Source organism: Mauremys reevesii, linkage group 2 (assembly GCF_016161935.1).
Source record: "Mauremys reevesii isolate NIE-2019 linkage group 2, ASM1616193v1, whole genome shotgun sequence".
Lineage (NCBI taxonomy): Eukaryota > Metazoa > Chordata > Testudines > Geoemydidae > Mauremys > Mauremys reevesii.
The window spans coordinates 12,722,877-12,736,648 of record NC_052624.1 but is presented as its reverse complement, the minus strand read 5'-3'; the positions used below and the strand labels follow the sequence as shown (position 1 = coordinate 12,736,648).

General features: G+C 48.7%; 1 protein-coding gene across 5 annotated transcripts in view; it reads right to left on the bottom strand.

Annotated features, from left to right (window-relative positions):
• The window catches only part of OXSR1 (oxidative stress responsive kinase 1), a 132,527-nt gene that overhangs the window by 36,844 nt on the left and 81,911 nt on the right, over nucleotides 1–13,772 (bottom strand). For all 5 annotated transcript variants that reach the window (XM_039524795.1, XM_039524798.1, XM_039524796.1 and 2 more), the window contains one exon: nucleotides 8,406–8,461. In XM_039524795.1, coding sequence (XP_039380729.1) covers nucleotides 8,406–8,461 — 56 coding nt within the window. The remainder of the gene's footprint in view (nucleotides 1–8,405; nucleotides 8,462–13,772) is intronic.

Here is a 13,772-nt window from a genome sequence, read left to right as displayed (position 1 = left end):
CCCACCACTGGGGCGGACAGGGGCTGGGAGGAGGAGGAGGGGGAGGAGGAGGAGGGAGGAGAGGGGGAAGAGGGGGGGAAGGATGGAGGGGAAGAAGAAACCTGATGAGGGGAGGCAGAGGGCCAGGAGCAGCAGCTCAGCAGCAGCCAGCAGGAGCAGCAGCCAGCAGCCAGCAGTAGAGCAGCAGAGCCAGCAGCTGGAGAAGGACAAGGAGAGGAAGTGTTTGTGGAAATGTTTCTGGAGAGGAAGGGGGTGATGAATGGGGGCATGTGGAATGTGGCCTGAATGCATGGAGCCCGTGTCTGCGATCATCTTGCTATCGTCTCAAGTTATCTCAGCAAAAGCGCATCTCAGCAGCAGCAATCTCAGCGAGCAGGTTTATAGGCAGATATGCCTGCGAGCGGTGTCCCTGTGCGGTGTGACGCGGTGTCCCCACACCGGCGACGCCGGGCGCCTCCACTTCCTGGCCGGGGGGGCGGAATCATCCCCGGCGGGCCTCACATGGGTCCCGGGCCAAATCCCTCTCGTTTAGTTAGTGACTCGCAGTAGGGAAGTGACTTTAAGAGAAATCCTGTCCTAAATGTTGTGCTTTGAAAAAGAGAGGGAAGATAGATTCACCCTGCCCCTGCATCTTCACTCCTCCCCTGCACCTCTAGCACTCCAGATCACCACCCTCTCCACTCACTCAACACTCCTTTCTCCTCTCCTCCACCTCCTCCTCACTCCTTTCTGTTGTGTTTTTCTGTGTTGAAAAGAATGCAAGTGAAAGAGTGAGAGGAAGTGGTGGTAATGAATGTTGCCATGTCTGTAATATGTGTTGTTGATTGGTGGTTGTCATTTCTTGTGTGTCAGATGTGACCATGTCTGTGTGTAGTTCAAAATGACTGAGAATTCCAGAAAAAAAAAAAACACAAAAAAAAAGAAAAAAAAAAAAAAAAAAAAAAAAAGAAAGAGCTAAGCTGAAAAGAAGAGAAAAAGAGAAGAGAAGAAGAAAGAGAAGAAAGGAGAAAAGCACAGAGAAAGAAGGCAAAGCCAAGGAGAGCGCAAGCAAGCACATCCCTGTCACGCTGCGGAGAGTATGCACTCACGAGCTACGTCAAGCAAGAGCAGCCACCGCCCGTCCCCACCCGCCCCCTCCCCCACCTTTGCACCACCCCCTCAGCTCCAACCCACTTTCCCCAGCATCCAGGCTCTACCCACCACACCTCAGCTCAGCACCTGCACCACCACCCACCCAGCCCCCCACCTACCACCCCCTCCCACCCCACACCCTACCCCCCACCCATGCACAGAATGTGTGCACAAGTGCAGGCACCATTAACAGCAATCCAGACAGCACAAAATGCAAACAACAATCTATGCAGTCACCAACATACCCTTGCCAGTGTCTGTCAGTTGTGTTAATGAGTTGTTCTTGTGTCATGTTGTTGTGTCTGTTTTCTTTCAGTCTTTCAAATTCTTTTTCTTAAAAATTTCTTTAGCCTTTAGTTAAGTCTTTTAGTATAAAGAAAAATATTATAAAGATAGATAAAAAACAAGATATTATAATATAATGATTATTATGCAACAGTGTATAATTCCAAATGGCAGAATAAACAAAGGCATTCCCCCTCTCTCAGCCTCAACTTCCTCAAATTCTTCCCCTCTCTCATTCTTCAGGCCTCAATTCCCTCCTCTCTTCAGCCTCTCTGTCTCTCTGTGCCTCTCCTGCCTCTCTCCTTCTGCCTCCCCTCGGTATTCAGCCTTGAACCAAAGGCCTTATACCCTCCATGGAATGCATCTTCACTTCCCTTCACTTCTATAATATAGGCGTACAGCGCTTTCCTTTAAACCATTCTGCAGCAAAACAGCTTCAGCGGGCCCACACAAACATCTCCAGCCAAACAGTTGCTCCCTTTAAGCTCCACTGCACTCCTCCGAAGTCTGCCTGCCTCCTCCTGGCTTCCCTGTGTGTCAATCATCGTAGCATCAAGGGTCATGTGCGGGCTTTCAACTTCCCCTAGGGTGATTCGCCATTCTGGATCCCCTGTCATCTTCTTTCCCAGAAAAAAAAAGCCTGCATCTTCTGTGTCTGTCCTCTTCCTGAAAAGGCCCCTGATGTGCACTGCGCAAAATCATGCCCCTTTCAGATGAAACCATGCCAATGATGCGCCTTCCAGAAGCCCATGCCATGCCTGCATAGGTATATGGCTACGGAATAGACCAGTGATAATGCCCATATCCATAAATCTCCATCTATCGCCCCCACAGATAGCTTGTGGCTTTCCACAGTTTCGCCCAGAGCTGTCCACGCCCCCCAGAGCACACTCTTTCATGCACGCTCCCGCTTGCTTTCCTTGATTTGCTGCATCAAGCATTGCAAATCCGACCGACTTGCACCAAATCAAATCCCGAGCGATTCCACACTTCTGACCAACCACCACCGGTTCCCTCCCGAGCCACCCACCAGCTTGCCACTGCACCTCCATCATCAGCCACCCGCAGCAGCCCAGAGTCCAGCCGTCAGTCTTTGATCGCTTCACAAAGTCAGCACCCTCAGCTGCACAGTTCAGCAGATCCATGGTCTCAGTGCTGGTTTTCCATCTGCAGAAGCACGCATCAGCATTCCAGACCCAGAAGTGCTCATCGTAAGTGCTCTAGTGTGCTGAATGAGCATGAACTCGCGGGTCACTCAGCGGGAGCATTCCCGTCCACGCATGCACCGCGCTGACTCTCGCCACGCAGCAGAATGTCGTGCTGTGCTCACCGTCGGACTCGGCACTGTCACTCATGAGCTGAGCTGACTGCTCACGCCAAAATAGATCAGGCTCCATTCGCAGAACAGACATCGAATAACAGAAAGGGCAGAAACAGCAGACAGAACGAGCGGAGCGGAAGCACAGGCCAAAGAGCGATGCACGGCGCGCGGCGCACTGATGAATGCTGGGATGTGCGCCGACGCCCGCGGAAGCTGGCACAAGCGGAATGAGCAGCGCCAAAGCGGGCCTTCCGCAAGCTGGACGTAAAAGCAGCGCTGGCGGCACACTGCACACACGTGGGCTGCTGCTGTGTGTGCACCAATGCATGCAGCTGTGCAGCTGCTGCAGCTGGTAAGCAGCACTGCCCAGCGCTGGCTGCTGTCCAGCGTGCGCAGCGCTGCGCAAGCCAAAGATAATCACTAATGCTTCCATGACTGCTTCAGCTCATTCCTTAAATTCCCTAGGGTGAACTTCATCAGGCTCTGCCAACTTGAAAACAACTAATTTATCTAAACATTCTTTAACCTGTTGTTTCCCCATTTAGGCTTGCGTTCCATCCTCCTTGCAGTTAATTGTGTTAAGCAATAGCAATACAATAGGAGCAAAAGCAATACAAAGGAAAGTGTAGGTCCACTACTTAGTGGGACAGGAGATCTTGCTCCTATTGTATTTATAAGCCACCCCTCCATGCCTTTAATTTTCCTTGCGAGGTGCAACTTACTTTGTTCCTTAGCTTTTCTCATTTTGTCCCCATACGCTTGCCCTATTTTGTATTCATCCTTAGCAATTTTTCCACTTTTGGGGTGATTCCTCTTTTTATTTTCAGGTCATTAAAGAGCTCCTAATGGAACCATATTGGCCTCTTACTATTCTTCCTATCTTTCCTTTGCATCAGGATTCTTTGCTGTTGAGCCTTTAATATTGTCTCTGAAAAACTACCAGCACTCTTCTTTTTCCTTTAGAGTTCCTTGGAACCTCACCTAGGATTTCTTGGAGACTGTTACGGCTGCTCTGTGGAAGTCCATTATCCTTATTCTGATGCTCTCAATCCTCCCCTTCCTTAGAAAAATTAAATCCATCATTTCATGATCACTTTCATTCAAATTGCCTTCACCATCAGATTTGCAACCACTCCTCCCTGTTAGTCAGAATCAAGTGTAAAAAGTCTGTCCCTCTGGTTAATTCCTCCACCTTCTGAAACAAAAAGTGTTGTCCTGAACACATTTCAGTAACTTACTGGAGACTGTGTGTTTTGCCATATTACTTTTCCAACAGATATCTAGGTAGCTGAAGTCTTCTATTAGTACTAGCTCTTGTCTTTTGGGTATTTGTTTTTTGATCTAGAAATGCCTCCTCCACCTCCTCCTCCTGAATTGGTGGTCTATAGTGACTTCTACCATTACGTCTTCCCTGCTTTTCCCCCTTTTATCTACACCCCAAAACTTCCAACTGGTCTGCCTCTCACTTCCTTCTGGACCTCAGAACAAGTGTATATATTCTTGATGCATTATGCAACACCACTGCCCTTTTCTCACTGCCTGTCCTTGCTGAACAAGTTAAACTCTATACCAATATTCTAGTAATATCTTTAAAAAAATTAGTGCATCTATTAATTTTGAAAAGACTCACAATTGCATTTAACTAAAAATTTAAGTAAATGCTACACTAGCTAACTACCTGGGAGAAAAAAACAACAGTCTTAATTATGGACCAGAACCAAACCCTATGAACATAAAAAAAAATCCCGTTGAATTTAATGAGCTTTGGATCAAGCCACATAATTCCTACTTCTGTGGGGTGGAATAAAAGAACCAACATATGCTACCTGCAAACAATCCAGCACTACTTTTAACTCTGAGAAACCAAGGTGTTAGGATTTCCCCCAAGCAAAAAATAATGCAGCAGTGCAAGTCTAGAAGTGCTATGGTGCTGCCAAAGTGTTTTGAAAGAGGCAGTCAAAATGTTTCGTTCTGTGTTGCCTTGCTCTCCCTTCAGTTCTATCACAACTAGTCCTGTACTAAATGTTTTCCTGTTGCAAACCACAGAGGTTAATTCACTTGAGATTATTAAACCTGCCGGGCAGAAGAGAAAAGCACCACTAAAAAGGAAATTGTCTGAAGGAGAATCAAGTGGAAGACGGCAAAATGCCAAGGAAAACGCAAATAATTTTATAGAAGACCCTTTTTCCTGATTTTTGTTGTTAAGTAATGTTGTTTCCTTTACAAAAAAAGAATAAGAGTGTATAGTATGATTTGATTTGTAAATATGAATTGGGTTCCCCAGTCGCACAGTTGGGGAAGTTGGGAGTTTGCAAGTAGCTATTTCTATCAATTCTCAAAAGCTTGACTCAGTGCTATGGGAATACCAGCATTTACCGGGTTAGGTGGATGCTGAGTTTCCATCGGTCAACAGGCACAAAACCCACTAAGTCCCAACACCACAAAGCTGCTTGATGCCCTAGTTCACGCTAAGCCTTGGCAGGATTCTCAAATTAGACACTCCTCGTCTATCTCGCCTGTGATGCCAGACAGTAACTGAGCTCACAACACAAGACTAATCTGCACAAAAGTGCCAACGGTGAACAGATTGGGAATGTCTAGCCTGGGGTGGGAGTGTGCAGCAGAATACCCTATAGCCCAGTGGTCAGGGTACTCAGCTGGGATGTTGGAGATCTGTTTTAAAATCTTCACACTGCTTACTTTGACACACAGACTTGAACCCACGTCTCCCACAGCCCAGCTGAGTGCCCTGACCACCCAGCTACTGACTACAATAGAATGGGAGGGTTTTTGTGACAAAGAGATGACCTGGCTTAGGTACCTAACTCCAGGAGAGGGTTCACAGCTGTGAATTCCAAGCAGAGCTAGGCACTTAATGATCTTTGAGGGGCGTGGCCTAATCCCCACCCTTCTCCTTGGCAATTCCTGCTGAGTAGTTTAGGCAGCTTCCTGACTGAGAATCCCAGTTCTTAGGATAGGTCTGAACACTGTTCAGGGGTATATACACAAGCTAGCATGGCTAGAAACAGCAGTGTAGATGTGACAAGGTGGGCTTCAGCAACACAAGCACGTATCTAGGGTCCCCGATGTGCCTGTACAGCCCATGCCGCCGCATCTACACTGCTATTTTTAGCTATGCTAGTGCAGGTCGGGAAGGAGTTTTCCATCAGGTCAGATTGGCAGAGAACTTGGGGGGGTTTCACCTCCCTCTGCAGCATGGGGCACGGGTCACTTGCAGGTTTAAAGTAGTATAAATGATGGATTCCCTGTAACTTGCCATCTTTGAATTATGATTTGACGACTTCAATAACTTAGCAAGAGATTAGGGGTCTATTACAGGAGAGGGTAGGTCAGGTTCTGTGGCCTGCCATGTGCAGGTGGTCAGACAGGATGATCATGAGGGTCCCTTTTGATCTTGAAGTCTATGGGGTATGCCTACCTGAGCTGCTATCACACCTCAGACTGAAACGTAGAACTACCCTTTGGCACCTAACTCTCCCCATGCATTGTACAGGGAGCCTGGACACCTAACTCTGGCCTGAGGATTCTACTGGGCAGCAGGATTCCTACGTCCCTCAGTCCATTTAGCCCTAGATGTTAATTGCATCCATTTTGCCACAATGAATTAAGAGAAATCAGGAACAGAATTAACTGGAGAGAAGCCGGCACGAATTAGTGGAAAGTTACATACATTTTGTCGGGCATAGTTCGGGCCAATTTTATGAATAGCGCAAGTAAGAGACATTAGATAATTTGCTCAGGATTAATCAGCAAGTCACTGATTCTCCCCGGGCCTTCTGAGTTCTAAACCTATTTTAACCACTACACCATGCTGCCTCACTAGTAAACAGCATGAACGCTAAGCTCAAAAGAAAGCAGCATTTGAAAGACAGTTCAAAATAAATATTGACCAAAAGTCTTTGTTTACCAAACCCTCAACAAGGACAGCACAAGATTTCTGACACTCAGTATCATACACAAGGATCCTCCAGATGGCAAGTATGGTAATTTCAATAAATATTTAGCCCTTCGACAGCCTCCTGCTTCTCCACCACAATTCAGAATGAAGAAATGTAAAACCACTTTAAATATGGTAGTATCACAATGACTACGAGCAGGATGAGTGATTAGCTTTGCACAAAATCGGCCAGGCCAATGTCCCTTTAAAGAAATCAACTTCAGTTTGGATCTAATTGAGCACCTTTGCGTCTGTCAGTGGCAATGTAATTACTTAGCCAGGTGAGTATACATTTCGAGTGGCAAAAAAGAGCTACCAAAGTTGCTAAAATACACTCTTCATGAGTAAAAATACTGAGTTCTAGCACTTCGGCAGGTCTTAAGATCCATCTTTGTGATGGCTGCCATGGGAATTTTTAGAATTTGTACTTCTATCAAATGCTTCTTTAATTCACAGACTATCTCCACTCTAGCTCATGGCCCCATTCCATGACCTCGATTCATGTCACTCTTGAAGTGGTTTTCAGACAACACAATTTGGCAATTTAAAACTACAAATAGAATCTAATAGCTAAGAGACATATGATTTATATTAAGGGTTTTGATCAGTTATATAAACTAACTGTGCTTCTATTTTTGGCTGCCGATGGGAATTGCTAGAACGTGTTCCTGTGGACTGTTTACAAGATTAAGATTATTGGTAGTTGCATCATGGTAAAGACAAGTCAGCAGGGAATGTTAAAATTCACCCTAGGGTACTTAAGGAACTAGCTGAAAATCTCGGAACTGTCAGTGATGATCTTTGAGAATTCATGGATGATGGGCGAGGTCCCAGAGAACTGGAGAAGGGCAAATGTACCTATTTTAAAAAGGAGGGTGGGGAAGAGGATTGGGGGAATTAGAAACCAGTCAATGTAACTTCAATACCTGGAAAGATGCTGGAACAAATTATTCAATCAATCAGTTTGTAAGCATCTAGAGGATAATAGGGTTATAAGAAATAGCTAATATGGATTTGTCAAGAACAAGTTATGCCAAATCAACATAATTTCCTCCTTTTGGCAGGGTTACAGGCATAGTGCATAGAGATGGGGAGCAGTAGGCGTGATGTATCTTGATTTTTGTTAAGGGTTTTGACACAGTCCCACGTTGACATTCTCATAAGTAAACTAGAGAGACTTGTTGTAGATGAAATTACTATAAGGTGAGTGCACAAGTGGGTGAAAGACTACTCAGAGTAGTTATCAATGGTTCACTTTCTGGCATTTGCTTCACCGCCTTGTGTCAGATGCCTGAACAATCTTTAAAGAGGAATACGTATTTAGTTCTTAGCATATATATTTTTTTAATCTGGAAAGAGGTTATCCCTGGGTTTTTTTGTGTGTTAAAACTTCACTTGAGTATAATGCCCCTCTGACAAACTTCCTGCTGTTTGCGTCCTCCCATGAAATGCATGAGTTCTCACCAGAAGAGTGTTCTTAAAATCTTCCCAATTGCAGTGTGACATGATGCTGTGTACAGCATGCTCTGTGCAGGAGAGAACAAGTCTTGGTACAGAAAGATACAACACTCATACATCAGGCTTCTGTATAAAACCCAAAATAGATTTACTTTCCCTTAAATGCTCCCAGAGCTCTTAATGCCTGTTATTGTGCTACTTAATGAAGTGAAAGGATTTCATCTCTTTACTCCAAGTTGATAAGGAAGTTACCTGCAATCTGTACTGAGCCATCTTCTCCAAGAAGAATGTTCCCTGCTTTCACATCCCTGCAGAAAATAAAGCAACAATAAGTATTACTTATTAAGCAAAGATACTATAAACTATTTCGCCCACACACGACACAGGATTGGAATGTGGATTTGGCTGGGTGAGGGGATGTATTAGGGCCCTGAAAGTCTCTTTATCCTTCATGACTTCCTCAGAAGCAGCTCCTCTCATTCTTCTGGAGAAGTCCTGAAAGTGCCAGCAGATCAAGTGTAGATCAGTTTGTTCCAGGGCTGAACTCCACATGCTCACTCCCAAGTTAATGTTTGCAAGGTTCTTCCAAACACCAGCGTGGGATATTTGCTTGACCCCCTGCCTCCCAAAAGCACATATCAGAACAAAATTAGACAAAAACTGCCCAGGGATAGGGATTCTAAATATACTTTTAGTAACAGTAAACTGGAGTTGAAGGCATCATTTTGAAGAATATTTAAATAACTATTTAACATCCTGCCAACTGTGAATCTGTTTCTAGGAGTGGCCATCTTGAGATGACATGTATTTGCATCAGTAGTGCAAGAGCTAAGCAGAGAGTGACCAGATTCCAATCTGCCTTAATCTAAGAATTTAAAGGCGTATACATGGGAGCACTAATATATTAACATTAATTACTATTCTGCATGTTAAGCCAATTTTATAACTTCATGGGATTCAGATAAGTTATTTAGAAGCTGGTGCATTGTGCAGTATCAGTGACAAAAAATAAAACTTATTTCTATGAAGGTAGTATACCACAGGTGTTTACTGAACATCCTCAATACAGTAATACAATACCTTCCCATATATTACAAGCCTGAAATATGTTTGTGATAAAGCCCCACTTAGTTGCCTATCACTGAAAACTAGAAAAGTTGTAATATTATAGCATGTAAGTGTGACTTGTTGAAAAAGGTCTTTGGGAAGTGAATTAATTACTTGTTAAGGATGCTGAATGAACAGGCTTAGGTTACTCACCGTTGTAACTGTTGTTCTTCGAGATGTGTTGCTCATATCCATTCCAGTTAGGTGTGCGTGCGCCGTGTGCACGCTCGTCAGAAGATTTTTACCCTAGCAACACTCGGTGGGTCGGCTGGGCGCCCCCTGGAGTGGCGCCGCTATAGCGCTAGATATATACGGTACCCCTGCCGACCCGTCCGCCCCTCAGTTCCTTCTTGCCGGGTACTTCGACAGTGGGGAAGGAGGGCAGGTCTGAATGGATATGAGCAACACATCTCGAAGAACAACAGTTACAACGGTGAGTAATCGTCTTTTCTTCTTCGAGTGATTGCTCATATGCATTCCAGTTAGGTGATTCCCAAGCCTTACGTAGGCGGTGGGGTCGGAGTGAGACGTGGCAGAATGCAAGACTGCTGAGCCAAAGGCGGCATCGTCTCTGGATTGTTGCACCAATGCGTAGTGGGAAGCAAAGGTGTGAACGGAAGACCAGGTAGCCGCTCGACAGATGTCCTGGATGGGGACATGGGCCAGGAAGGCGGCAGAAGAGGCGTGTGCTCTTGTAGAGTGAGCGGTGAGATGGCTAGCTGGAACCTGAGCAAGCTCAGCATGCCCTGATACATGACGTCACCCAGGACGAAATTCGCTGAGAAGAGACTGGCTTGCCTTTCATGCAATCTTCTACCGCTACAAAGAGCTGGGGCGAACGCCTGAAGGGTTTCGTTCGCTCTATATAGAAAGCGAGGGCCCTACGCACATCGAGGCTATGAAGCTGCTGTTCCCGACGTGATGCGTTTGGCTTCAGGAAGAAAACCGGGAGGAAGATATCCTGGTTTACATGAAAGGCCGACACCACCTTAGGAAGGAAGGCAGGGTGTGGCCGAAGCTGGACTTTGTCCTTATGGAAGATGGTATATGGCGGGTCAGCCGTTAGGGCACGAAGCTCAGAGACTCGTCTTGCTGAAGTAATAGCGATGAGGAAGGCCGTTTTCCAGGACAAATAGAGAAGGGAACGCGTGGCGAAGGGCTCAAAGGGGGCTCCCATAAGCTTGGCTAAGACCAAGTTCAAATCCCAGGTAGGTGTTGGGCGCCGTACCTGTGGGTACAATCATTCTAGCCCCTTGAGGAAGCGGGAAACCATCTGATTAGAGAAGATGGATTGTTCCCCTACGCTGGGCCTAAAGGCGGAAATGGCCGCTAGGTGCACCTTCAAGGAGGAGACCGCGAGGCCTTGCTCCTTGAGGGACCAGAGATAGTCCAAGATCTTGGGAATAGGCACCAGGAGAGGGTTCAGATCTTTCTGATCGCACCAGTGTGTGAAACGCTTCCACTTGGCAAGGTAAGTTGACCGAGTGGAGGGTCTCCTGCTTTCCAGCAGCACCTGCTGCACTGCAGCGGAACAGTCACGCTCCGCTCGGGTCAGCCACGCAGGAGCCAAGCTGCAAGGTGGAGGGACTGCAGGTCCGGGTGGCGAAGCCTGCCGAAGTCCTGTGTTATGAGGTCCGGCCATAACGGGAGGGGAACGGGATCCCGCACTGAGAGGTCGAACAGCAGGGTGTACCAGTGCTGTCTCGGCCACGCCAGAGCAATGAGAATGAGGCGGGCCCTGTCCCTCCGGAGCTTGAGCAGCACCCGGTGTATGAGGGGGAACGGCGGGAAGGCATACAGCAGGTGATCCGTCCATGGCAGGAGAAACGCGTCCGAGAGGGTGCCCTGGGAGCGTCCCTGGTAAGAGCAGAACTGGTGGCATTTCCTGTTCTCTCTGGAGGCAAATAGGTCTATTTGGGGAAAGCCCCACCTCTGGAAAACTGTGTGGATAACATCGGGACGAATCGACCACTCGTGGGAGAGGAATGACCTGCTGAGATGGTCTGCCAGCGTGTTGTGTACTCCCGGAAGAAACGATGCTACTAAATGTATGGAGTGGGCTATGCAGAAGTCCCACAGTTGCATTGCTTCTGTGCAAAGCAGGGAGGAACGTGCCCCGTCCTGCTTGTTTATGTAGAACATCACTGTCGTGTTGTCTGTGAAGACGGACACGCAGCGACCTTGGAGGTGGGAGCGAAAAGTTTGGCACGCCAAGCGAACCGCTCTCAGTTCCCTGATGTTGATATGCAGGGTCAGCTCGCGGGGTGACCAGCGGCCCTGGGTGTGTAGGCTGCCGAGGTGCGCACCCCACCCCATGGCCGAAGCGTCTGTGGTCAGAGTGATGGAGGGATGGGGAGGGCGGAATGGGACTCCGGCACACACCACCTCTGGGTCCAACCACCAGTTGAGAGAGTCGAGGGCTGACCACGGGATCGTGACCACCGTGTCTATAGAGTCCCTGTGCGGGCAGTAAACCGACGCTAGCCAAGTTTGAAAGGTGCGAAGGCGGAGCTTCGCATATAGGGTCACGAAAGTGCACGCTGCCATGTGGCCTAGGAGGCTGAGGCATGTGCACACCATTGTTGTCGGGAAGGACTGCAGGCTTCGGATGATGGAAGCCATGGACTGGTACCGAGGCAGAGGGAGGCAGGCTCTGGCCAGATTGGAGTCCAGGACTGCGCCGATGAACTCTATCCTCTGCACTGGAGTCAAGATAGACTTCTCGGAGTTGATCATAAGGCCTAGCTTGTGAAAAAGGCCTATGACCACGGACATTTGCTGCGTTACGATCTGCTGGGACGTTCCGCGGACCAGCCAGTCGTTGAGATACGGGTAGACATGTATCCGACGACGGCAGAGGGCCGTGGCGACCACCGCCATGCACTTGGTGAAGACCCTCGGTGCCGTGGAGAGGCCGAAGGGGAGCACCATGAACTGGTAGTGCTGGTGGTTGACGACAAAGCGAAGGTAGCGTCGATGAGGAGGGTAAATGGCGATATGGAAGTACGCGTCCTTCATATCGAGGGCGGCAAACCAGTCTCCCGGATCCAGGGAGGAGATAATGGTCCCCAGGGTCACCATGCGGAACTTGAGCTTCACCAGAAATCTGTTGAGCTCTCAGAGGTCTAGGATTGGACGCAGACCTCCCTTCACCTTGGGGATCAGGAAGTAGCGGGAGTAAAAACCCCTGCCCCTCATGCCTTCTGGCACTTCCTCTATGGCACCCAAACTCAGAGTCTCAACCTCTTGCAAGAGGACTTGCTCGTGAGAGGGGTCCCTGAAGAGGGACGGGTAGAGTGGGTGGGAGGGAGGGGGCGAACCAAACTGGAGGCAGTAACCAGATTGCACCATGCGAAGTACCCAGCTGTCTGATGTTATCTGGGACCAAGCCGGTAGGAATTGGGAGAGACGGCTGTAAAATAACGGGGAAGGATCCGGTAACGAAACTGGTGGGCCGTCCTCGGGCGTCCCATCAAATGTTCTGCTTAGGCCCTGAAGCAGGTTTCGAGGGCGGTTGGGACTGGTTCCCCTGAGTGCCCGACTGTCTGCGCCGGTTCACTCTGCCCCTGCGCCTATTGTCCGGTCGCGGCCTGGGCTGGTTGTAAGGATGGTATGGTTGGTGCCGGAAGGACCTCCTCTGGGTCACCGGGGTGTGCCTGCCCAGGGAACGGATCGTGACGCGACCATCCTTAAGTGTCTGCAGCCTTGGGCCAGTCTTCTCCGAGAAGAGACCTTGGCCGTCAAAAGCCAAGTCCTGAATTGTCTGCTGTACCTCCGGCGGGAGCGTCGAGGCCTGAAGCCACGAAATGCGCCTCATGGTTACCCCAGAGGCCAAGGTCCTGGCTCCCGAATCTGCCAAGTCCAGAGAGGCTTGGAGGGCCGACCGGGACACTTTCTTACCCTCCTCGAAAAGGGCCGTGAACTCAGAACGGGATTACTGTGGCACAAGCTCGGTGAATTTAGACAGAGACACCAAGGTGTTAAAGGTGTATCTGCTCAGGAGAGCCAGTTGATTGGCAACCCGTAACTGAAGGCCACCGGCTGAGTAGACCTTGCAGCCTAAAAGGTCCATGCGCCGCGCCTCCTTGGACTTAGGCGCCGGCGCTTGTTGGCCATGGCGTTCACGGTCGTTGACCGATTGGACCACCAACGAGCATGGAGCAGGGTGAGTGTAGAGGTACTCATAGCCCTTGGACGGGACCACGTACTTCCTTTCCACTCCCCGGGCGGTCGGAGGGATGGAAGCCGGCGACTGCCATATGGTATCCGCAGTCCGCTGAATACTGCAGATAAACGGCAGGTCTACCCGAAGAGGCGCATCTGCCGAGATTATATTCACGACTGGGTCGTCGTCTTCCGCCACCTCCTCAATCGGCAGGTTTATGTTCTGGGCCACCCGCCGCAACAAGTCCTGATGGGCCCGAAGGTCAATCGGAGGAGGACCCGAGGCGGATGTCCCTGCCACCGCTTCATCCGGAGAGGAAGAGGATGACAGGCCGGGAACCAAAGTGT